The sequence below is a fragment of the Triplophysa dalaica genome, chromosome 17, assembly GCF_015846415.1.
Source record: "Triplophysa dalaica isolate WHDGS20190420 chromosome 17, ASM1584641v1, whole genome shotgun sequence".
Classification (NCBI taxonomy): Eukaryota; Metazoa; Chordata; class Actinopteri; order Cypriniformes; family Nemacheilidae; genus Triplophysa; species Triplophysa dalaica.
Genome location: NC_079558.1, coordinates 333,851 through 357,470, shown reverse-complemented (window position 1 = coordinate 357,470; position 23,620 = coordinate 333,851). Strand labels below are relative to the sequence as shown.

General features: G+C 37.7%; 2 protein-coding genes across 14 annotated transcripts in view; both read right to left on the bottom strand.

Moving 5' to 3' along the window:
• Positions 1-384: 384 nt before the first annotated feature.
• Positions 385-10,880, bottom strand: dpysl4 (dihydropyrimidinase like 4). 2 transcript variants are annotated; one of them, XM_056771950.1, is made up of 14 exons: positions 10,317-10,880; positions 6,996-7,084; positions 6,447-6,631; positions 5,856-6,020; positions 5,618-5,679; positions 5,000-5,080; positions 4,802-4,870; positions 4,393-4,513; positions 4,141-4,297; positions 3,895-4,036; positions 3,648-3,818; positions 3,380-3,559; positions 3,016-3,187; positions 385-1,561 (listed from the first exon to the last, which is right to left on the bottom strand). In XM_056771950.1, exons 1-14 carry the CDS (start codon positions 10,677-10,679, stop codon positions 1,470-1,472), a joined length of 2,049 nt encoding a protein of 682 aa, XP_056627928.1. In that variant the 5' UTR covers positions 10,680-10,880; the 3' UTR covers positions 385-1,469. The 2 variants fall into 2 exon arrangements, with proteins under 2 accessions (XP_056627928.1, XP_056627929.1); XM_056771951.1 differs by lacking the exon at positions 10,317-10,880 and adding an exon at positions 8,965-9,882.
• A 1,734-nt stretch (positions 10,881-12,614) lies between these two features.
• Positions 12,615-23,620, bottom strand: part of jakmip3 (Janus kinase and microtubule interacting protein 3) — a 32,066-nt gene continuing 21,060 nt past the window's right edge. Inside the window, exons 8-26 of one of the 12 annotated variants that reach the window (XM_056771414.1) lie at positions 22,574-22,693; positions 21,004-21,150; positions 19,644-19,775; positions 19,524-19,559; positions 19,226-19,297; positions 17,813-17,935; positions 17,475-17,603; positions 17,293-17,376; positions 16,877-16,939; positions 16,544-16,642; positions 16,213-16,311; positions 15,922-15,981; positions 15,747-15,812; positions 15,606-15,674; positions 15,442-15,519; positions 14,253-14,459; positions 13,681-13,746; positions 13,460-13,557; positions 12,615-13,184 (exon numbers count right to left, since the gene is read on the bottom strand). In XM_056771414.1, the coding sequence (XP_056627392.1) occupies positions 13,507-13,557; positions 13,681-13,746; positions 14,253-14,459; positions 15,442-15,519; positions 15,606-15,674; positions 15,747-15,812; positions 15,922-15,981; positions 16,213-16,311; positions 16,544-16,642; positions 16,877-16,939; positions 17,293-17,376; positions 17,475-17,603; positions 17,813-17,935; positions 19,226-19,297; positions 19,524-19,559; positions 19,644-19,775; positions 21,004-21,150; positions 22,574-22,693 (1,701 nt within the window). In that variant the 3' untranslated portion in view covers positions 12,615-13,184; positions 13,460-13,506. The remainder of the gene's footprint in view (positions 13,185-13,459; positions 13,558-13,680; positions 13,747-14,252; positions 14,460-15,441; positions 15,520-15,605; positions 15,675-15,746; positions 15,813-15,921; positions 15,982-16,212; positions 16,312-16,543; positions 16,643-16,876; positions 16,940-17,292; positions 17,377-17,474; positions 17,604-17,812; positions 17,936-19,225; positions 19,298-19,523; positions 19,560-19,643; positions 19,776-21,003; positions 21,151-22,573; positions 22,694-23,620) is intronic. The other 11 variants (XM_056771408.1, XM_056771416.1, XM_056771411.1 and 8 more) reach the window with 11 other exon arrangements.

Genomic DNA, 23,620 nt, shown 5'->3' with positions numbered 1-23,620 from the left:
TTCATTTTAAAAATGTCATCTCACAAATGCCTGGAAAAAAGGTTAGGGTTTCAGAAAATACACACCCTTGAAAATAAAGGAATAATTTTAGTCTTCTTCATTTAAACTAAAAATACACGTTTAGTCTACTTTTTGTGAACTTTTAGAAATATAGTGCAAAATAAATTCTTTAAATAAACTCTTAGAAGTGGGCCAATTGAGTCCCAAGTACTAGCACGCTTATGCACTTACAACATAATGTATAATTTAAAAAACTACTTAAGTAGTCTACGAAGCTTAGGGTAGAGTTGATTGTAAAGCATCCAACTTGTGTTTAAAACTCGAGAAGTGGATCATTTAAAACAATGATATTGAAAAGAAACTCCCCAAATGAAAGCAACGTTTTATTTTGTATTGAGGACATGCACATCATGCACAAAATATGAAAAACAAACCGAAAAATATTTACACAAATAAACAAGTAGGTACAAAAGACAAACCACAGGTCATTTTCTCTCATCTGAGCGCCGTCGACAGGCCTCGAGATATCTCACGAAAATAACATCTACTACGTATTTCCCAGCACACATTCAAAGGACTACAAAAGACTCTTTGTAATGTATTGCATTACAGAAATATAAACAAGGTTTCACCTCAAAACAAATCAAAAGTTTTGTCTGGGTACAAAAAGTGACTTCTGCACTTCAAGATCGAGAGCACCAATTGTTTTGTTGTAGAAACTTACAAAAATGTATTGCTGTTCACAGTATCTGTGTGATGAGCGTTTGCACAATGACACTTTTCTTTGCAAAATCTGTAAATCATAGATGTGGCTATAAGCATTAGTCTACAATACATATTTTGCTCTATTCACAGGGATCCATCATGGACAGTTTTCTTATAGAACTCTAGCACTAAGACCATCAGTAGGTCGTTTTTAATTTTCCTTTTAAGCACATTAACAGATTACGGCACCTAAGAGCCACACAGGTCACTTCTGCATCACTAATGGCAACAAACAACCGAGAATTTAAAGCAGTACAGTACATCTCAATGTTGCTTCCTTATTGGCTTTATCTCATCTGATGCTGCTAGTGGCGAGAAATCACATATTTTTTTTACTTAAAATCTATGCTGGAGGAGAAAATAAGCGCAGGTTTAAAGGCAGTGAATGAGATGCATTCAGTTCACAAACACAACAATCACTAGCCGTCTTTATGCCATCGATGCTATGCTAAAGCAGAACGACGTCTGATCTGATCAAAGGAGCATGCTACATTATGAGTGAGTCTGATCAGATAACAACAGAGGCAGATACACAGAAAGATTATGAATTCATGACAAGCTGTAGTGCTGCATACTGGAGGTCATGGAGCGTTTATGGATTTATTGGAATAAATATTTGCATGGTATAGATGTTATAAAATCGGAAGGTGAGGGAAGAGGAACTTCTGCTATACGTGGCTCAGATCCCTGGGTGCACACACAGCTCAAGAGAGGGATGTGATATTGGAACGGCCTCCAGGTGGCGCTACAATCCTCTGAGAGTTGCGCCTGGGAATGTGGTCGTCCATTTGAGTGCCTGACACAGACCAAAAAAACAAAAGATAAGAAGGCTTTGGAGACTTCGGAGTACACTTGCACTGAATCCAAAACAGACGTTTACCAATAACATCTTCAAGATGTATTTTAGATCATTTACATTTATGCTTTTAACACTCTTCTACAAAGCGATGAGGACATAATATGTGTAATGTGCTACAAAGTCAAACTGAATTTTTTGTGTTAATTGCACACATTTTTTAATGTCAAGTTTTTTTCACAAAGTTTTTTATTCTTTACAAAAAATTGTGTGCAATAACTTGCTCACAAAAAATAAATTATACTAGTCGTTTTTATCAGTATTCATGTGTTGGGGTTTTTAAATGATCTGCTTCTTTGAAGTTTACGTTAGTCAGAGTTTAGAGGTGGAACTTGTTTTTCACATTTTCTTCCAAAAAGTAATGATAAAATGAGATAAAATAAAAAGTATGCAATAAAATACTAAATTAAATAAAATTAAGAAACTAAATCAAATGAAAAGTCTTGTTGTGCTAAAAAAAATGATGAGGGAATCACGCATTCAATGAGAAAATCCATTAGCTCCATAAAACAATGAATTGTTCAATTTTGTTACTGATGATGAGTTAAAAATCAATATATTGTAATATTGCAAATGTTCAAATATTTGAAAAGAACAAATATATAAGTAGTTTGAGAATGGGCTGATTCTAAGATTATGGTATTGATGTGATTTCTGCTTTTTTATAAATTCTACTTTAAATAAATTCAAAATGACACTTTCTTGTTGGCTTTAATTTGTTGTAAGTCTGATCGAAAGGTTCATACCATCATTAAAAAGAAAACGAGTCAAATAAAATGAGTATATTTACTCTGAAGGCTCAAGTATCTTTATCCAAGTGTTTTTACTTTGGAAAATTTTAATACTCTACATAATAAAGCATAGCTTATATCATCCTATTATCCATCCATCCATTTTCTACCGCTTATCCGAACTACCTCGGGTCACGGGGAGCCTGCGCCTATCTCAGGAGTCATCGGGCATCAAGGCAGGATACACCCTGGATGGAGTGCCAACCCATCGCAGGGCACACACACTCACTCATTTACTCACGCACTCACACCCTACGGACAATTTTTCCAGAGATGCCAATCAACCTACCATGCATGTCTTTGGACCAGGGGAGGAAACCGGAGTACCCGGAGGAAACCCCCGAGGCACGGGGAGAACATGCAAACTCCACACACACAAGTCGTAAGGGGGAATCGAACCCCCAACCTTGGAGGTGTGAGGCGAACGTGCTAACCACTAAGCCACCGTGCCCCATCATCCTATTATGTATTTCATAAAATTGTGTCATTTTTTACATTTAAAAAAGTACATAAGAAATCATAGGACTTTCTTTTACTCAAAAATGGCATTACTAGCAAACACAGAAACACAGGGAGAGAAAACAGAATCAACGTAATGTCTACCAGACAGGGTGAATCCAGACTGGTGTAAGTTTCTGGCTGGCCCAAGTGGAGTTTTTCCTGGACAGGAGGGTCCTCTAGTGGTCGGTGTGGCTGGCACAGATTTAGTCATGCTGATGACATCATGAACCGGGCCGTCATAGTTTCCTCTAGGAACGCCGCGAGCATCGGCCATCTGCAAAACAAAATATTGGAGAAATTGACCCCTGAGAGGATTAATGTTTAATATTTTGCAACATTAAAAGCAGAGAAAATAATTGTACATGTATACCTCCAAATGTATTCATAACATAAGTTTAAACACAAGAGCATTGCTTTTCCCGAAGCAATCAGTGTGAATATGACCATTGGGCCCCGTTTATCTCACCCTGCCTCTGGCTTTGATTCTCTTGTAGACGAAGTCTGGAAAGGCTTTCCTGGGGATGAAACGCCCCGAACCCTCTGTCACATTGAGTTTTTCATCTTCAAGAACAATCCTGCCCTGACTGATGACTATAACAGGGAAGCCACGGCACTCCATTTCCTCAAAGATATTCACCTCCACATTCTGCAGAAGATGGAATGTTAAACTACAGCCTCAAATAAAAATAAAAATATTATATTAGACACATGCATTGAGGAAGGAATTCTCATACGAGGTTGTGAGATTTGGCAGAGATGGTTTTAGTCTCCTTGGTGTTCCAGATAACAAGATCAGCATCCGATCCCGGAGCGATTCGGCCCTTGCGTGGGTACACGTTGAAGATTTTCGCAGCATTGGTGCTGGTTACCGCGACAAAGTCGTTCTCGTCCATTTTACCTGTCGCCTGTGCAATAAAAAACACACTGCTCAGTCTTTAAGTTAAAGATGATGTCCTTACGAACTGACGCGAGGACACATACCACAGCTTTTTCCCAGATGATGCTCATGCGCTCCTCGATGCCATTGGTCCCCTCTGGGATGAAGGTGAAGTTGTCTTTCCCGACGGCTTTCTGAGCGGTAGTGAAGGTGCAGTGAGCGCTGGCTGTAACCTGAAGATCGCCACTGACAAAACAATACGATTGTGTTATTACATTATTTTTGTGAAAAAATAGGACATTCGGTAAAATCACCAAAAGCCTAAATAAGAGAATAAATTGGCTGTTTACCAGGATAAAAGTGAACTGAGGTAATCTGGAGTGCTTGGATCAGGATTGAGGGGCGGGGACATCACAAACGCCGCAGCTTTGGCCCAGTCATTACTCCAATAGTGTGATCCGTCCGTGCCGAGGCTGGCCGTGATTGGTTCCCCATAGATGACCATACCTAATCATGTTAATAAATTAAAACAGATCTACTTCCTCTTCTTGTCTTTTCCTTTCAGTATCTGCTTCAGCTCTACACGCTATAGATTTCCGTACCCTTTTTCCTGGCTTTGGCGATGACATCTGCGGCTGGTTTGCTCATCACCTTTGTGATGTAGAGCGGACAGTTGGCCTGTTTAGCAATGGTGATCGCTCGATACACAGCCTCAGTTTCAACCTGGAGAAAAAGAGAATATGATTATTAAAGCAAATCAGATTTTAACATGATTCATAATTTGAGTGATTGGAAACATCAAGCAAAGTCGCTACAAACAGATGGTGCTGTTTCTTTTCTCAAAACTAAATTCATGCATTTGAGGTATCGTTCGGAAATGTATCCGACTGGTGTGAATGTGATATTTAGTTTTGGATTCTTTTTCTGTCCAGTTTCTCACAGATGAACACGCATTCATAGATTTTGAAAGCTAAGGTGTTTTCAGATATTTCACAGAACGTCAGGACCTACCTCCTCTGGATGGCTCAGGACGTGTCCCTCTGGCCCAGTGATCCCCAGGTCCAAAACCTTCTTTTGTTCCTATAGATTGAGTATAAAGCATTAAACAGAAGGAAGAGGATGGAATTGAAACGTAAAAAAATGAAGGGCCTAATGTTAACACATTAACTCAGACCTCATTCAGATTCGGGGTACATTATAAATGGTTACCTCCTCAACGATGTCACCGTTTTCAGCATGAACCTGTGCGATGGCCCCCAGCTCTCTCATAGCACTAAACATCTCATAGATCTACAAAGACAAGAGATGTGTCAGTTTTTAAGAAAAGACCTGTAGACAGTATGTCATGTCTCTTTCCTGATAATCTACAACAAGATCTTTACTCAAGAAACTTAACCTTACTTTTTAAAGGGGTCATATGGCGCGAATACATGTTTTTCTGTGGTGTGTTATAAGTTGCCCATGCATGTATTAGACACCTTAAATTGCAAAATTCTATCTAAAAGCGAATGTTCACCCAGACCTGCCTGAAACGCCTCGTGTAACCACACCCCCACAAATCTAAGTCAGTTGGTGGTATGATTTGACTAAGACCGCACAAATGCATACACAAGTAAGGTGTGCGTACCTGTCAGTACAATTGCGTTGGAACAAGACGTATCAAATATGGTAAGAGGCGTTACATTAAAAAAGGTCATAACTGTAGGGGTTCTGAAAGCAGCTTTAATCATATTGTATGGTCATGCAAGTTATAAATGTACAGTAAACATTGAACAAAAACCTTTGGCTAAAAACCTGAAATAAAGAAATGTCACATAGCAAGTGTACCTGAGTATCAGAGCTCTGATACTGGTCCTTGTAAGCCATGAAGATAAGGAAAGAGTTTACACCTAAACCAAGACAGAATAAAGTTAATGTTATGTATCTCTGAAATGTCTAGTAAACGTTAATGTGCTGGCAATCATTGTATTTGATTTAAATTAGGGACGTCCAATTGTTTAGCTTTAGAAAATCTTAGAATGCATTTTGCAGAAAAATGTAAGTCACACCTGAAATGTCACATCACCTTTATCTTTGACCAGAGTCTCCAGCTCCTCAAACAGACCCTCATGCCAGCGTGTGATGTCAATGTGCAGAGAATAATCACAGCAAGACCGCGTGTCTGCTATATCCCTCCACTGTTCATACGCGGACATTAAAGTAGTTCCCGGTTCAGGCACAACATGGTCAACTGAAATAAGGCAACAAACAAACACACAGATGAAATATACTTGTCGTGTTCATAAATACATTTCAAGCAGTGATCGTGGTGTGCAGCTAAACTATAATATTTGATCCTTATACAATTATAATATGACCTCATGAATTGAGTGACAAGCATTTTTTATCAAATTAAAATGTAAGCGTTGTAGGTACAAACACAGAAAGAAAGGAAGACATTTGTTCCTCCTGAATGGCCTCAGGAAGATGTGCAGTGAGGAACCGTCTGTGACAGCGCTGCGTCCCCAATTCAACTGATTTTATGAGACCGGACAAGCTCGTAAGCGTAATACTGTACAGCACACACACGCTTTCTGATGTTTTCACTTCATGAGTTAATGACCTCATAAAATTGAGATTCTTCTCATTTGTAGGGTGTAAGACGATCTTGACATACTGATCATGGTGGTTCCTCCAGCCAGAGCAGCACGAGTGCCTTGATAGAAATCATCTGCCGGGCTCATCCCCATGTGAGAGGCCTGGAGACTTGTGTTCACATCGATACCACCCGGAATCACAATGTGCCCGTATGCATCCACTGTCTTCACACCTCCAGGTACGATGAGATTCTCTCCAATCTGCCTGCCATCCAGAAGAAAAGAATTAACATTGTAGAATAAAAGCAGAACATCTCTTTATATTTTATTTCAAATGATAAATTTGTTAAATGGGTGCAAGCAGTATAAAAAATGACACGAAAGATATAATAATTAATATATATTTATATATTAATATAGGCAATAAAAACTGAACTAAAATAATGTATGCAAATAATGTATAAATAACTTTTTAAAAGAATGTAAACTTTTTAAATCATACACTCTTACTTAATAATCGCATTTTCGTTGTACATATTGGAATATATAATGTATAAAATAAAATAATGTGTGCAAATAATATAAAAATAACTTTATAAAAAAAAACTTTTTAAATCATAGTCTCTTACTTAATAATCCCATCTTCAATGTAAATATCGGCATAAAACGACTGGTCGTCATTTACGATTTTTCCACCTTTAATGATGAGTTTATCACCCTGAGCAAAGAAGAAAAGACAGAATAAAATAATGATTGACTTGTGTACTGTATATGTAGTGCAGCATGGTTTCATAGATCATAATATCATAACAATGGGTTGGTCAAAAATAAAAGCAGAAGATAGAGATAAAGGTTTGGATCTATCTTATGGTGAAAAAATTATGGCAGAACATTTATTTTAGACAATTTCTTTATAAATAAAAACAATTTGATATCGTTTCTATTATTATTTTATCATAAAGCATTAGGTCAGGTCATAAGGTATTAGGTAAAACCTTCAATCACAAAATAATCAGATTAAACTAAAATTGCCTTGAAGTTGAATAAAATCAAGTATATCTCCAACTCAGAACTGGGTCATCACAGTTTCACAGAGAGCATAAAAAACTTTCTAATTTAATGCAAATCCTACAATCTAGAATATGCACACTTCTTTAATGAGCAAATGAGAGATTAAATCATTCAAACACCAGAAACAAAAACTCTAGACAGAGTTGAAGAATACAAAAGAGAGATAATAGAAAACTCTATTCATCTGTGAAAGAGTTTTTCTATTTACTGTATTATTCATGCATGGCTGGTTTTTGGTTTGCATAAATGAATATATTAACAGGGAAAAATATGGTAATGACACTTGCCACTGTCCATTTTCGCACTATTATGCCCTATGAATGCAATATATGAGTCATCTTACAGGAGACCTTGTTTAGTTGTAGTGATGCCCCTTCGCTCACCCCTGCCATGAAACTATACCAGGGTTTGTTAAAGCACAACATTCATGCTGTTAAACGTGCCAACCGGAGTTTCCTTGCCCAAGATCATCAGACACTTTCCTAAACTCCTGCTAAGGGCTGTTTTATCTCTATCAGACAGCTCTGGGTCACAGCCTTGATGGTGTGCAACCTACAAAGCTTCACATTAATGCAATGTGACACTTCCACGGGCGGCCCATCACTGGCACAGCCCAAATTCCACCGAGCGTCTTTGATTCTGGGCCACAACGTTGCTTGAGGAGAGACCAGGCATGGAAGTCTGGGATGCAGTGTGCACCATCAGAGCTGCACTTCATGATACAATTTCCCTGATTTCTTTTGTAATGCATTATGAGACGTTTTTGTGCTTTGGATAAATCCCAATCTATTCTTTTGGTTATTTAAACCACAAGATGATTTATTAAAGAATTCTCTTGTTTTCTATATAAATCAATGGTGATTGACATTGTAAGCTACTTTGCGTTGTGCTTGAAATGTGGGTCAGGAAACTCAAATTCCGGAAGAGAATTGGATTCGATTTGGCTGTGTTAACAGCGCTCTCGCTCCTGCCGTGCACATGGATGGATTCTCGTTTCTTAAAAGCCGGGCAGGGCCCTCCGATCATGGGCAGCGCCCCCAGACAGACGTATGTGCCAGAAAAGCACTTTGAACGTTTGACCGACTTTGCTCGCAAATCTCACGTTTTCCAATCCGCGCAACTGGACACATACCCCTATACCGAACGGATACATCGATGTCATTGAGCTGTTTGGAAAGAAATAAGAGCAACGCACCGCGGATGACCCAGTAGTACCGTAACGCATGACTGGAAGACACAATGGACGTGCAAACCCGGTGTATAATGCTAACGCCTCCGCCATGGCATATATAAAGACTTTGATCTAACACATCTCAGGGTGCTTTTATCTACATGTTTAAACGCATTATTTAAGTGCATTTAGTGCAACTCGTCTCGTGTTACCGGCGTTTTTAGAAGCAGGTTGTTGCCGGCGGCGGCTCGCATCCATGACTGCACAATAAAAACCACCATCTCTCCGTTACGCGTTCAGAAAACATCGGTGGCCTCGGGTTTTACACTCCAATCACTGCTGTTAACATTGCTTACCGTTAGACGAGGGATGTTCTTCTTGCCTTGGAAAGACATGCCGGAGGTTTGGGAAGAGCTTTGATTTCCGAGATGGGAAAACGCGAGATGCGCGGCCGCTCAGCGCTCGTCACTATAAAGGAGCGTCAGGATAAAGGCGCAGAGCACGGGCGGGTGTGGACGGGTGTCAATATTCTGGGGTGTAATTTAGTTTCCTAGTATCGGGGTTCGATAGGCAAAGTAGACAAAAGCCCTCTGGAACCCCCACCCTCTTTGTCCGCTTACCATCTGCTGGTTTGAAGCCTATTCACGGAGGCTGGATGGGGCGAGGCTGAATAGAAAGACGCTCTTTAAAATAAAGATCTCAGGAAGTAACACATTTCTTATCGATTTGTTTGTCACTGTTGTTTTTAGGGCTGTGTTGCTAGTTCTTTGTGAGATAAAAAAGTTATTGTTGTTAATTCGAAGTTTTTTGAAAACAAGTGGACGCTTTTCTAAAAAACTGGATAATATAAAAATATATGATTTACAAATAACAGTATAAACTGTAAAACTTTGATGTAGTTTGCAGCAGGTTTGCCAGGAAGTTACTTTAGATTTACAATTTTGTTTTAAACAAACTTACCTACCTAACCTTATGTATTTTTTTTCATGAAACAAGACTAAATATCTTAGGTCACCTTTCTTGTTGTGTAAATGTATCGTAAATTAAGAAGTTTCAAATATTTTAATTAAAAAACAAGACAAAAATGCTTAGGAAGGATGTCACCCAGTCTCTTCATTTTGAATCTCAAAAGTCAAAGTATTTTAATTTTGGTAAAAGTAAAGTTTAACTCAAATTGAAAACAGTATTATAAGAAAGTAATTACATCTACAGCAAGTTACTGGCAAACCTGCTGCAAAACAACAGCAAAGGTTAACAGTGTAGAGCTTGACTGTTACTACTACTAATAATATTAGGACCATAAAATAATTTAAGCACCTTTATTTGGGAGTAGACAATACATTCGTATTTAGTAAGGTTTAAAACACATTGTGTCTAGAGTTCTACTGTAGTTTACTATATTAAATATTATTTTATATAATTATTGCTATTTTTATGTATAGATGAACAACGTTTAGACTTTCATAAATATCAACATTATTTTGTAGATCTACATTTTAAAATAAAAGTAGATCAGCTGTGGTGTGTATCCAGACAAAGCTAATGATCTAAACTAGATGTACGAATAAGCAAAAATGTTTTCAGATGTCACACGCACGTCACAATGAAAACGCGGATTGCTTAACATGTCAGCTGTCTGTTAAAAGTTGGTTCTTAACTTTTATATATATATTATAGATATTCTTAATGTTGAAACAGCAGTTATTACCTCTCGTCTTTCGTTTTGTAGACGGTTGTGTCCTGTCGGGTATACGATCGTCTGACCCGGTGAAGCACAAAACGGGATGTGCGGCTGTGTTCGGCTAGGAGGCGTTTGACTCACACTGGAGAAGTTGCTGACACTCGAAGTATCGCTGAAATTGTCTTTCTGATCATCGACTCGTCCTTTGGGGTTCCTCCTGGCAGAGCTGGGGCTGTACGACTCAAAATTCAGAGTCTTATTCTCATAAGCCCCTTCGACATTACAGAACATGCCTCCGAACTTCACCCGGGGTTTGGGGCTGTCCGTCCCAAGTCTGGAAAGCATGGAACCTTGGTCGTCATCTTGGGGAAGAAGTCTTCTCTCAGCCATTGAGTTGAACTCGCGTTAGACTTTACCAAATGAAATTAGTTAGCAAGAAATGAGGAAATCTGAGTATGTCTAGTATTCCAGGGACACCGTCATTCCTTGTGGGTATCAAGTCTCGAGTCGTCAGTCCAGCACGCGCAGTTATAGGAGCTGTCCAGAGAGGCGTGGTGCTGAAATCCTCCATTCACTGGATTAGGAAAGACACAAGCCCTCCCTTGAGAAAAAAACACACATCGATTGTTTTGCAAAGAATCCAATCAGAGTGAATCAATACAATGTGACAACAGAAGACATTTGTAAAATACACAACCAGTTTCTTCTGCTGTAAATGAGTAGCAGACAAATCATATGAACGTTGCTAAATTCAACAATAAATCCTCTAAAATTTCATCTTTTCAAAGAAACTTGGATTTTTTTTAATTTACATTAGATTAGAAATACTGTTAACTGCTACATATACATTAAAGTATTTTTGAAACAGTTCAATCTTTGAAATGTTAAACACTCAAATATAGGACACACGCGGCTGCCTTGCATTTTCTAAGCACTATTTGGCTTTACAAGTCCTTTCAGCTTTTTTACATGACTTCAACACATCAAAATAAACTAAATTAAATCGCCAAGTTGACTTTACTTAAAAATTTAAGGCAGCAAAGAATCTTTCACAATGCATGGTTTCATTGACCCATGAGAGGTCTCATGATGCCCCGTTCAGAAATTGGATTCCACTGACCACAGATCTGCTATCAAATGTTGAACTCTATGCATCATCTTCAGTTAGACAGAAGGATTGGCGCATTCATTGTAAATTGGAATTAAAATGCGTTACTTTAAACGGACAGATGCCAAATTCACAGAGCGTCATTTACAATGTGTCTGGCCTCATCTGGGCACGTGGAGATCTGGGAAAGTCCATCTGGAGATCTAAAGATCTTCCCGAAGGATAAGGAATTCTGCTCCATATGCTGAATGCCCCCGAGGATGAATACGCTAAAAACTCTTTAAAACCAGAATGCGTCATACAGGCAGTGGTGTTAGAATAGCCTGAAGACATGAGGTTTATAGTTCATCCAACATCCAACTATTTAAAATACATGAATCATTTCTATTCAGACATGACCAGAGGGAGGATTGCACTCCATTGCATCCGACACGTGGAATCTAAACAAAAAAACATACAGTGCAATTTAGCAAACCACTAACAGTAACATGTCATATCAATGATAACATTTGAAATGAATAGTTTTAGTTGTGTATCGTAGGAAAATGAAATAAGGTTCTTACTGTATTTCCATATTAAATGCTGTTTCCAAAAATCTACAAATAAGTTTAGCAGCATACTTTGCAGGAACTTAAAAGGTTGTAATCATAAAGGACATCTACTTTTCATTTTCCTATTTCTGAAAACACAAAGGATCTCTGGGTATCTGTGCACCGCAGCACATATTGGACAGCAGTTCACTTGCCGGATCCCTCTTTGATTGTAAAGCTGAGACATTTGGGAGCTGCAGATGTGATGGAATGAAAAAAACAGATCAGCTAGAGGAAGGAAACTATCTTGCGTCCTTCATTCCAGTTCTCGTACCCTCTATACCTGAATTTAACCAGTGGGTGATTTTTTTAACTAAATAAACAACTGTTTAGCTTCTAATATAACACATTTATTTGCTGATTTGATAAACTGTCTGACCTACTACAGCGTTTTATTTTTTGTTCATTTTTTGGAGAAAATTTGGAGTCCTCATTTTACACAATTGCAACTCTGCAGTGCCCTCTTCAGACTCTAGTGCTGCTTGCAAAACAAAGCCCTACAATGCATGACCACCAAAGGCCAAAAAAACACATTTAACACCTGAGGCACCGGAAATATCAAAGCCATCTTTATATTTTACGATATAAGATTGATCGTACCCCTTTACCCAGAACACTCAAAGCAAAGATACCAAGATACCGTCCTTTTTCATATTCTTTTCCATAATCCTCTGAGAAATTTATTTTGAAATACAGTTCCTTTACAATACAAAATAAAACATTTTAATTCCAAGATATACTTTTCGGTCACATTTCTCACAACGCACAGGGAGGTTAGCGCCACCACGCCAATGCCAGACGTAACCACCAGGAACCAAAGCACAGTGCGTGTAAACAGTTGAAGGGGAAGGGTTTCCACGTAACACCTCTCGTTCCATTAGGCTTCCAAAGGGAAGCAGCCTCCAGCACCGCCTGCTTAGCAGGGAAAGGAGAGCGTTTCTATTTAAGAGTCCTTAAAAACCTCACGCAAGAGGTCAAACAGAGCAAATTTGAAAAGGTCAGAAGGATAAAAACAGCTTTAGTCCACAAGATAGAGAGCACCATATTCCATTAGCCGTAGATCAACAGGTGGCCAGTGGAGATTTGACGGGAATGGTTGAAAGTCTCACAAAAGCAGAAGCTTGATAGCTGAACCCGTGATGGAACAAATGCGACCGCTTCTCTGCTATAGAAGATAGAACACTTGAGGTCCATGATCTGCACAAAAAAACAACATCAAAAATCAGCTATAAACATGAACTTGTTGAACTTGAAGTGTTGATGTTGTCTTAGTTGCATCGTAGTTGTGAACTAGTTGTGTTAACTAAAATATTTAAGTAGTGCACTAAAAAGTAGGCCAATAATGCCCAAAAAATATTGAAATGATACAATTACAAATATACCAGTACTAACAATTACTACATCAAGTATACTTAACTTGAGCTTTGCTTAAGGCTACTTAATAAAATGAACTTGAAGTTGTCATGCATTACCCCGATCCACAGCGCCACGTGACATCGCTTCCTGCTTGTTGGAAGAGCTACGACCAAAGAATGAAAGCTAAAGAAAAGAACAAAAATAAAAATAAAAACTGAACATGGGAACAAAAAAACAAGACAATGGAACAAAGAGAAGAGAACGAATATTGGTTTAGATATAAGGGGTGAAGAGAAATTAAATCGGAATTTAAACAGATAAATGTACATGCGTTTACCTTCTCTTCCAATTCTTTAATCTGTCGTTTCTGTGTTTCTATCCACTCCTCCAGCTCTTTTATCCTCTGTGAACGAGACAAACAGATCAGCAGCAGGTTACATGTTACTGTTTACCCATGCCAAAGTCACTATGATGCTGGTGCTACCTGTTTCTGAGGAGTTCTGGATGGATTTAAGTAAGTTGCTATGCGGTTGCCAAGGTAGCGATGCTGGAGGGTTTATAGGGGTTTCTAGATAAATGTTTGCTTTCTGGCCATACTTTTTGTAGCATAAACAGACACGTTATGCGTCGAATTTTAATACTTGGGGTCAAAAACAACCGTTCTTGTCTAATATGTGGGTGATTTTATCCATTGCATTAAAAATTACTGATGGCCAGAAGGAAGGTTTAAGCTCGATAAAAAAAGGAATAGTGACATAAATGAATGCCAGAGATGGTTAAACATTTTCACAGGAAAACGAAGATTAATTTGTTTACTTTGTGCACTCATAAACCATGCAAACAGTACAAAAGTATAACAGAAATAAGATCTTATGAACTATAACACAGTGTATATAAAGAGTCAGGTACCGCTTGAGCATGTTGCAGCATCTCCATCCTCTCTCTGAGTATCTGCGCGTCTCTCTCTCGTAATTCGCTGAGGACCTGCCTCTTCCATTGACTGACAGCTTCCCTCAGCGAATCACGGTCCAGCTCGCTGAGCAGCTCGGACATCTTCCCGCCCGCCTCCTCTCGCTGCAAAGTTTCAAACAGCATCGCCTCCAACTCAAGAATACGCTGAGAGAAAAAGAAAGAGGGGTGTGGGCCAGTCGTGACAAATATTGACCACCAGGGGGCACAAGACAACAGAAATGCACTTCTTGAGAGATCATTGTATGTCTGCAGTGCTTGAGAAGAAAATACATTCTCAAATGAATCCCAGTGTCTTTTGGGCATTTGAGGATTTAATTATTATTATTTATATTTAATATTTTTCAAAGATAGCCCCAAAGTACACACTGTAAACCAATGTAAGCATGCATTTTAATAGAGAAAAATCAACATTTTGAGTTTTATATAAAGCTATTTAAATGTGATACAGATGCAGATGTGTCATTTGATGCAACATTTTATTATATTATTTATCTGAAAAGGTGAAACTGTCAAGTGTATATCTTCCCATTACATTCTATAATTCAATGTCAGTCCCAAAAAAACTAAAACAAAAGCTGAATTTAATTTTTTTATTAAATCAATAACATTTTAGTTGAATTGTGATAATGAAGAAGATATGTAACTTCAGAACTAAGTAAAACAATTTTTTTTATTATTTGATAATGTTAATCCTAAACCTAATATTTAAGGTAACATGTCACCTTCAAAATGAAAATTCTGTCATAATTTACTTAACCTACGTGATTTTCTTTCTTCTGTAAAACACAAAAGAAGATATTTAGAAAAATGTTACTGACCAAAAACTGTTGGTCCCCATTGACTTCTATTGTATGGACACCAAACCAATGCAAGTTGAAGGGGACCAAAGGGTTTCTGTTACCAACTTTTTTCTAAATATCTTCTTTTGTGTTCTGCATTTGAGCAGGTTCGAATAGACAATAAATAATGACTTTATTTTGGGGATTAACTATTCCTTTTAATAATATTCCCAAAGAACAAACACAATACAAGCATTCAAATGTGATGCTTATGCAAACCGTCCGATATTTAAATGAAGAACAAACATAAACATAAACATAAACATAAACCTAAAGGACAAATTTACCTTATGCGCTTGATCCAGAGTCTGTTTTCTGTAGTCTAACTCCTCATCTAAATATCCCCTCTGTTTGCAAAAGAGCTCCTATGGTAAAAATCCACAGAATATGATCACTCTCATCCAACAGTACACCACACCAGGAAAAGCCTTGCACACTGATGTAAACATACCTTTTCGCTTTCAATGTCCAACATTTTCTGCTGTAATCCTGATTTGGTGACCTCAATTTGCTCTAACCACTGAACACAACACATCATCAAACACTCATAACATCACTGCTTCCCTTGAAAAGAATAGAAAACATCCCATACCTTTTCTGCTAAGGTTAGTACCGTTCTGGCATGAATAACCACCACCTGCTCCTCATTGGTCAGATTCTGTGTGTCATCCAATGAAAACAGACGCATTAGTGATGGAGACACGCACGAACATCACACACACTCAGGCATTATTAAACACACACATTTACATATGAAATCAACATACACTTACGGCGTTATCCCCCAGAATATCAAGTTTCTTCATCAGCTCCGAGATCACAATGTCCTGTAACGTGAAAGAGACTTTTACTCTCTGACTTCATACAGAAGTGGATTAAATCGGTGCTGAATCAGCGTTAGTCCGTCAGGTCCACTTAAAACTCAATGAAACCTGACTATAATCACTATAATTTCCTTTCTGATATGGACTTCAAAACCATGAAAAGAACAGCTGACGTAAAATCCAAACGTATTTTAAAATGCTTTTTTCAGAACGGGGCATGTCGTCACAACTCACAGAGACTCCCTCTGTCTCACAGTAGATCTGTAAGGGACTCATGCCGTCGGTAAAATGAATATTCTGGAAGTTTATGGCTGGAGATCTCCTCTCTCTTTCCTGTGAAAAAACAAGATGATTCTTACACACTATAAAGAAACCATTTATGCATATTTATATAAAGCCATACAGTAGTAATTCATAACATGAGGGCAAGTCTCTCAGAATGGAGATTAACTCCAGACTGGATCGAAATTGCTCTGCCAAAAGTGATTTATCATTGAAATTTCTTTGCTGCAAACATGTTAAATCCTGTTTGATGTATTGGCCGTGAAATGACATTAAAACTCACTTCAAGTTCAAGAATTCGGAACTCCAAGAGTTCGTTTTGGTCTTTTATGTCCTGAATTTCATTTTTCAACCGCGTCTCCTCTTTCTCCATATGTTTAAGCTGTAAACGAAAACATGTTGCTTTTTATAACAGAATTAACATCATGTCCAAACAATCATTTGCATGCCATTCCTACGGCTTCTGTGCCTTGAAGCTTATAACAAAATAACTCAAATTTATTTAGTTTAGAATCAAAGGCACATTAAATCTTGTACAGTATGATCTCCAAATACTTAAAGGTAACAATATTATTGGTCTCGGGGTCAAAGGTCAGCATTAAGTGTGCGACATTACCTTTTCTACAAGCTCTTGGTTGCGTTTGTACAAAGCTTGTTTGTCCTCGATCCACTTCATATCCTGAAAAGTGTCAATAGGAATTCAGTCGATTGATGTTAACATAACCATAGCCACAGCCATAATAGTCTCTCTGTCTCCGGTGGCATTCTGATCTCAGGATTTTTCCAGCAAAATGGAGGAAAATGGTCTTTGCTTTATGGTTCTATGATGTATCTGTTGTGTTCCCACAAGAGCCCAAACAGGCGCTCTCAAAGCAACAGGTACAAAAAACGCTCAGCTGAGATCTCACAAACTAAACCACTGCACAATAAGATACATCACACCCGTTTGTAATGCATCATGTAAACACCACGTACTGTTGAATGAGTCGCAGTATTAAAATGCATTCAGTCGCCTGTAATGTAGTATTTCACCTGTCCCTGCTGACTCAGAACACACTCCAAATCTGATATTCTGCTCTGATAGCGGATCAGTTCGGCCTGCAGCTGCTCTCGAGTCTAAAACACACAAACCATCAGCCAGGATGTTGATTTGAATATAAGAATGTATGACCCACAGCGACTCACCATGGGGAGTTTTTTTGACCTGGATTTACCTTGACCTCCTTCTCTGCATCAAACGTCCCTCCGACCTGCTCCTGAAGGAGAGCGTACGCCCGCTGAAGAGCCTGATACTCCATCGTCAGCTGATGGAAACGATGCTCTGTGTCTTCTTTCAGCACTCCCTGAATACAGAGAGACGACAGCTGTAACCCGTGCAAACACAACATTTGGAGCATCACAAAGATATAAGCCGGGTTTCCACTTTGAAGTATTGATTCAGAGATGGGGCTTTAGATGCCAACCCATGGAATTGAAAACTCAAGTTGTTTTTGTAAGTGGAATTTTCCTAAATGTTTGTGCCCATAAAGTAGGTCAGCAGACACATACGCACACAAACCTCTTCGAGGTCATCGTCTGGCGTGCACGGCGTTCGGTCTGTGTGATAAGAAATGGAGGAGCCGTCCGAGTCTATAGAGCCTTCTTCATCATAGCCAAAAAATGTCTCTATCACCGGCTACAGAGAGAAACAAAGAAGGAGCGAGAGAATGAGACAGAGAGAGAAAGAAAAAGCACAGAAGTGAGAGAAAAGTGGAAGTTTGCAAATCACTACATTTCATAAGTTTTACATATAGTTTATTTTTTATATATATTTCATATATTGTAAAAGAAATTAAGATCAATAAAGTTGTGAAAAACAACAAACTATAAATATTAAATATTACTCCTTCCGTGCACACATTTCTTTTTAAGTAGCCAGACAGCGACAACATTTTTTATAATTTTCATAAAACTTTGATGGTCCCTAAAAATATTTTCTTCTATGCAATTATGAACATAAAATATAGCAAAAAAAAGAGAAAAGGCATATTGCATTACAAAAACAGTTTTAGTCCATCTTAATTTGCTCTTTGTTTTTAGCACCTCTCGAATGTGGGTACATATATAAATAAAAAGCAAAGAAAATGGTCACACTGATCAAATTGCCAAAAGGGTGCGTTTCCCAAAAGCATAGTTAGCCAAATACGGTCGCAAGTTCCGTCGTTTCAGCATAGTCCAACGATTCAAATGTTTCCCAAGAGCCATTTTTCATGATCAATCGCAAGCAGCATTGCAAAGTTGTGTTGTTGGAACTACAGGTCTAGAGCTGTATATAAGCAAACAATACATTCAATATCAATCATTCTAAATATAAAAATTCAAGAAAAAAAAAATTGTCAAGAAAAATGAAGCATCGTTTTATTAAAAGCTCACATGTGCGTTGACCTACCTAGGACCCTGGGGAATCCCTGGGCGGAGTTACGTAGGAGGAAACTTATGAATGAGTTAAACATAATAAAATAAAACAATAGAGAGCAAAAATACGATCACAACATTTTTTTTCAGATGCAGTGTACATCATTTAAAGCAATCATATGACAATAAATCGATATAAACGGATTTGTTAGAAGACGGTATTACTCCACCACCTACGTGACGTCATCTACTATGTTGTTGAACCTATGTTGTTCAAACGACAGATGTGCGAAGAAGTTTCGAGAAAACAGTCCCGAGTAGCTAGTTAGTTTCTCAAACAAAGTGGTACTATGGTGGTTAACCAGCGAGTTTTGTGGTTGTTCGGGAAACGCACCCCAGATAGTCCTGGTTTAAAACAATGATCAAAACACACAGAGATGCTCTACTATTTCAAAAGCATAAAAGCATCTCTTAATGTATAATAATGGCGGGGAAAGAGCGAAAAAAAAGTCCACGTCACATTGGAAAAATAAAAAAGTGTTTGACAATATATGTGCAGATGTTGACAGACCCGACAGGTTCTGATTGGTTTCTTCCTGCGCAGACTGTCCTGTCGTCTGTATCTCAACAGCATGTCTCTCTCCTGAAACACAACACACTAAAGATCAAAACACATGAAATAAAACCAAATTCTCTACTGTATGAGAAGACCTGAAGAGGCCTTTAAGAAATACTGTAACAACAGAATTATAGCAATTGCTAATGTCATTAAGAGACACATTTAGATACATTTTGATCTGGACTGTGTTCATCACATCTTCCTCTCACATCTTACGGTGTGAATATTTCTGGAAGGTAAAATAACTCACAATCACAGTCTTCACATATCCAGCTGTTTCCAGCGCCTGAAAAAAAAAAGATCCCAGAACAGTTTGCACATCTACTGTAGATGTCCAGAAGATTTGCGATAGCGTCTGTCGAGCGATTACCTTGGAGAGATCGTCGATGATGTGCTGCTGTTCCAGGACTTGTAGTCTGAGGAACTCGATCTCTCTCTCCTCTTGACTCTGATCCAGATCGTTCAGAGAACTGGGCCTGCGGATCGTTCCAACCTTCTCTCTCTGTGAAAGAAAGACGGAAAGATCGACTAACATCTCATGCAAGTGACTGACAGCAGAGTGTCACCGGATGACTCCTGTCTGCCGATCAGAATCCGATTTTGTGGACGTGAGATGAAGAGCCCGTTACGCCAATATCAAACACTCATACTACCTTGTCAAGAAAACTGATATGGGCAATTCCGTGAAAATGTCAAGCTTAGCATTAAAAGTGATGTTTTACCAAAGGTTTTAACTATGCTTACAGCACACAATGTCAAGCTTAGCATTAAAAGTGATGTTTTACCAAAGGTTTTAACTATGCTTACAGCACACAAATCAACATCTGGTGGTTCAAATACCCACGTGAGGTCTCTCCTCAAGGTTCTAAAGCCTTTATTTTATCTTTTAGTGCATCATTCTTCATCATCAGATAAGTGCTTTTTTCAAGATTTCAAGTTGATCACATAAAATAAAGTCATAAATATCAAAAGCCATCCCTTCTCCATTTGTTGGGTATAATTGCCTCAGGTTTTTGCATTTTAATTCACAGAAATCCTACAAAGTTTGTCGTTTTTTGTCACATCCGTAATGCTTGTTTATTTCCCTTTTTTAAATAGAAAATTTCTGCACAGACTGATATTTTTCTGTTGTTAAGACTCGGACGGATGGTTCACTATATTCATTACAAATACATTCTCGAGGCATTTTTATGTCACGTCCATAGCGCTAGAATTGCCTATATAGCTTGCACGGTAGAATAAAGCAGAAAGAAGAAATAAATCAAAAGCAAAATTATCTTGAAATTGGAAATGATGTCTTAAGACATTTAAACAGTTGCAGATAAATTACCATGGAAGAATATTTTAACCAGACGGGAAAATATATTTACTGCAATGAAGTGTTCATTTATTTTCTGAGATGAATTTTGCATTTTTATCTGTTCAAAAGCAGATCTCAGGTGCATTTACTGTATTTGATACAAGCAATGCATCTCACGGCAAAACATTGGTAATTTAAAAAAGATTTTTCCATAAACTTATTTTCAGCATTAGAATTTAGTTCAAACAATCCTTGATATATTTCAGGATTTGAAAAAAGTGAATAGTGTGTTTAAATATGTTTAGGTTAGAAATATATTTTTTTATTTTACACACAAACTACTGTGAAAAAGCACAGCTGAAAATAACAGATGAATTATTTAATGTCAACTTTCCAAACGTAGATACTGTAAGTTTAGTGAGTTTAATACCATTTCAATGTTCTCCTGAGTGATGAACTGCAGTTTGTTGTCCGCGCGTCTCAGAGCGTGAGCCAGTTCCTCATTCTTTCGGCTCATTCGTCTGTTCTTGTCCAGTAAGGGTTTATACTGACTCTCAGCTTCTCGCAGGCGCTTTAACTGGATAAAGACACACAGAAACTGATTTTTTTGAGAGTACTGGGATGGCACAGGTTGAAATTTTGAGGTTTAAACACATTTTTAAACACATAATTCAAAAATGTGGCATGTTCGGTCTGGCTAGTGGCTATTATATAACTATATACATTTTTATTCCTATTAATTTATATGAACATTTCATTGTATAATAATTGTATTAATTACACAATTTATTGAATTTGATTCTATATCATATTTCTATTCAACTTTGTCGCATTTAAGTTTACTGGTAACCCAAAATAATACTGGCTAGACCTGCTTTTATCTCGCTATAGCCAAATAATTAACTTGTAATTTATTTTGCTTGTCATCAGAAATAATCTTCTCTCTTCTTTGCGGGTGTGAACCAGAAATCAAGTTAAGGCCACAAAAAGGTGCATGCGCAGTAACGTTTATTTATGTTGTTGCTTCCGTCTATACAGACGTTCTGAGTTGTTCACATTCACATTATAAGGATAACTATATTTACATCTCAGCGGACGATAAGAATAACGTAACGTTAATTGTAAGCCTGGGTGATGTATACGGGATGTAAAGCATTTGTTTTGCCATCGTGCCGTAAAAACACAGCGATCCGTGCACAACAGTTTTTAATTCAGACATAAAACTTGCATTGCGATGACCAATAGTCAAACATTATCCGGCAGAAACTGTAGACAGTGTGTTTTATCGTTCATCAGATGGAAAAAAATAGTTCTGAAAGTTCCCAACGATATCGTTCTCTGTATCTTTATCTTTATAGTTATGGTGTGAACCATGCTTTTCTCCTAAATTAAGTAATTTTTTATAGTAATCATTATAATGTGAACAGCCCTTAAGTTTAAGGTCGGTCTTTTGTATCTGTTTGTGCAACAAGTTAAAGAAACTGTTTGAAAACAATCATTTTTGCAATTCTGATAAAAGATCAATTCATTACCACATTGCAAATACAATCTATACAAGTGTATACTCAACGTGACTTGTTTTTATCCCTCTTTTACATTTACATTACATTTTTATGCATTTGGCAGACACTTTTCCAGAGCGACTTATTGGATGATACAATATATTATAGATCTTAGATAGATACTACAGATCTTAAAGCCCGTCTGAGCCGAGAGACGAAAATACTGCAGTCATTCATCACTGATTAGAGTCTCGAAAAACTGCAATCACTAAGAACATTTACACTATCAAATAACACCCAGAAAGCACTTCTCATACGTTATGCTAATACAGTATCAAAAATGCAAACAAGGTTCACAATGCAAACAGCAATTCTTATGAGACTAAACATGGTACTGTAGGTAGTCAAAATTGAGCTTCAAATTCAGGAAACGTCTTAAAAACCTATAAACCAAAATTTGTAATCAGTAAATAAGAGTTGACAGCAGCACATACTCACCAGTTCATTGCGTTCTTCTGACAGCAGAGTGTTTCGGTCCTCGAGTTTCCGGATGATGGCGCTCAGTTCTGCGATTTTTAGCTGGAACCTTCGAGCGTCTTTCTCATCCAACTGCTGCACCTGGAACAAACCAACTGCAGATAACTGGAATAAAAAACACTACAGACTGACGTGTAATTCTGTTCATCTGTAAAGCACATATTCCCATTTCAATGAATCACACAACCGAAGCGGTAAAACCTGAAATCCATAACTTTTGTCTGATCTTTATCTGAAACAAAAAAAATCACAGGTTACTTTACGTTGGCCCTTATTATCTTTAAGATGTCAAATGACGTCAAACATCTCTGAAAATCTTTTACAAATCAGGGTGGAGTAAGAACACACTTATGTTTTATCTACTTGCTCAATATCTACCTGCTCAATAACTTGCTCATTTCTTTTTACCAAAAAAGTTATGGATTGCAACTTTAATATGTGACCCTGGATGACAAAACCAGTCTAAAGTAGGACGGGACATTTTTTTGTAATAGCCAAAATATCGATGTTTGGTTCAAAATGATCAATTTCTCAATTTCAAAAATGTACCAAATGTCTGGTTTTGTTGTCCAGGGTCACATAAGCAAAACACAAAAATTAAAAAATGCTGTTATTGTGTCTTCAGCGTTATTACTCCGCCAAACTTCACTATCTATCCTGGTTCAGATGAAACCACAAAAATCTTCTACAGTAAGAAGAGAAATAATCAGTTGCCAAAGCTGATGACCTCAAATCTTTGATCAAATACTCAGTTTTGTTTCAGACAGAATTATATATTCTGCTTTATGCATGCGAAATACAAAATCTTTGATCACAAAGTTTAACATTTCATTTAACATTAATGCTTATTTACAGTCTAAGTCATTTGATGTTGTGAGATCAAGTCTCCAGTGAACACAGATACACAATATGTATTTAAGAGATGCTGTTGCAGTAGGTAACCGTAGAAACTGAGGAAAGAGAGGCAGGTGCTACTGCTCTGGTGTGACCACATCTGACAAAGAGCTT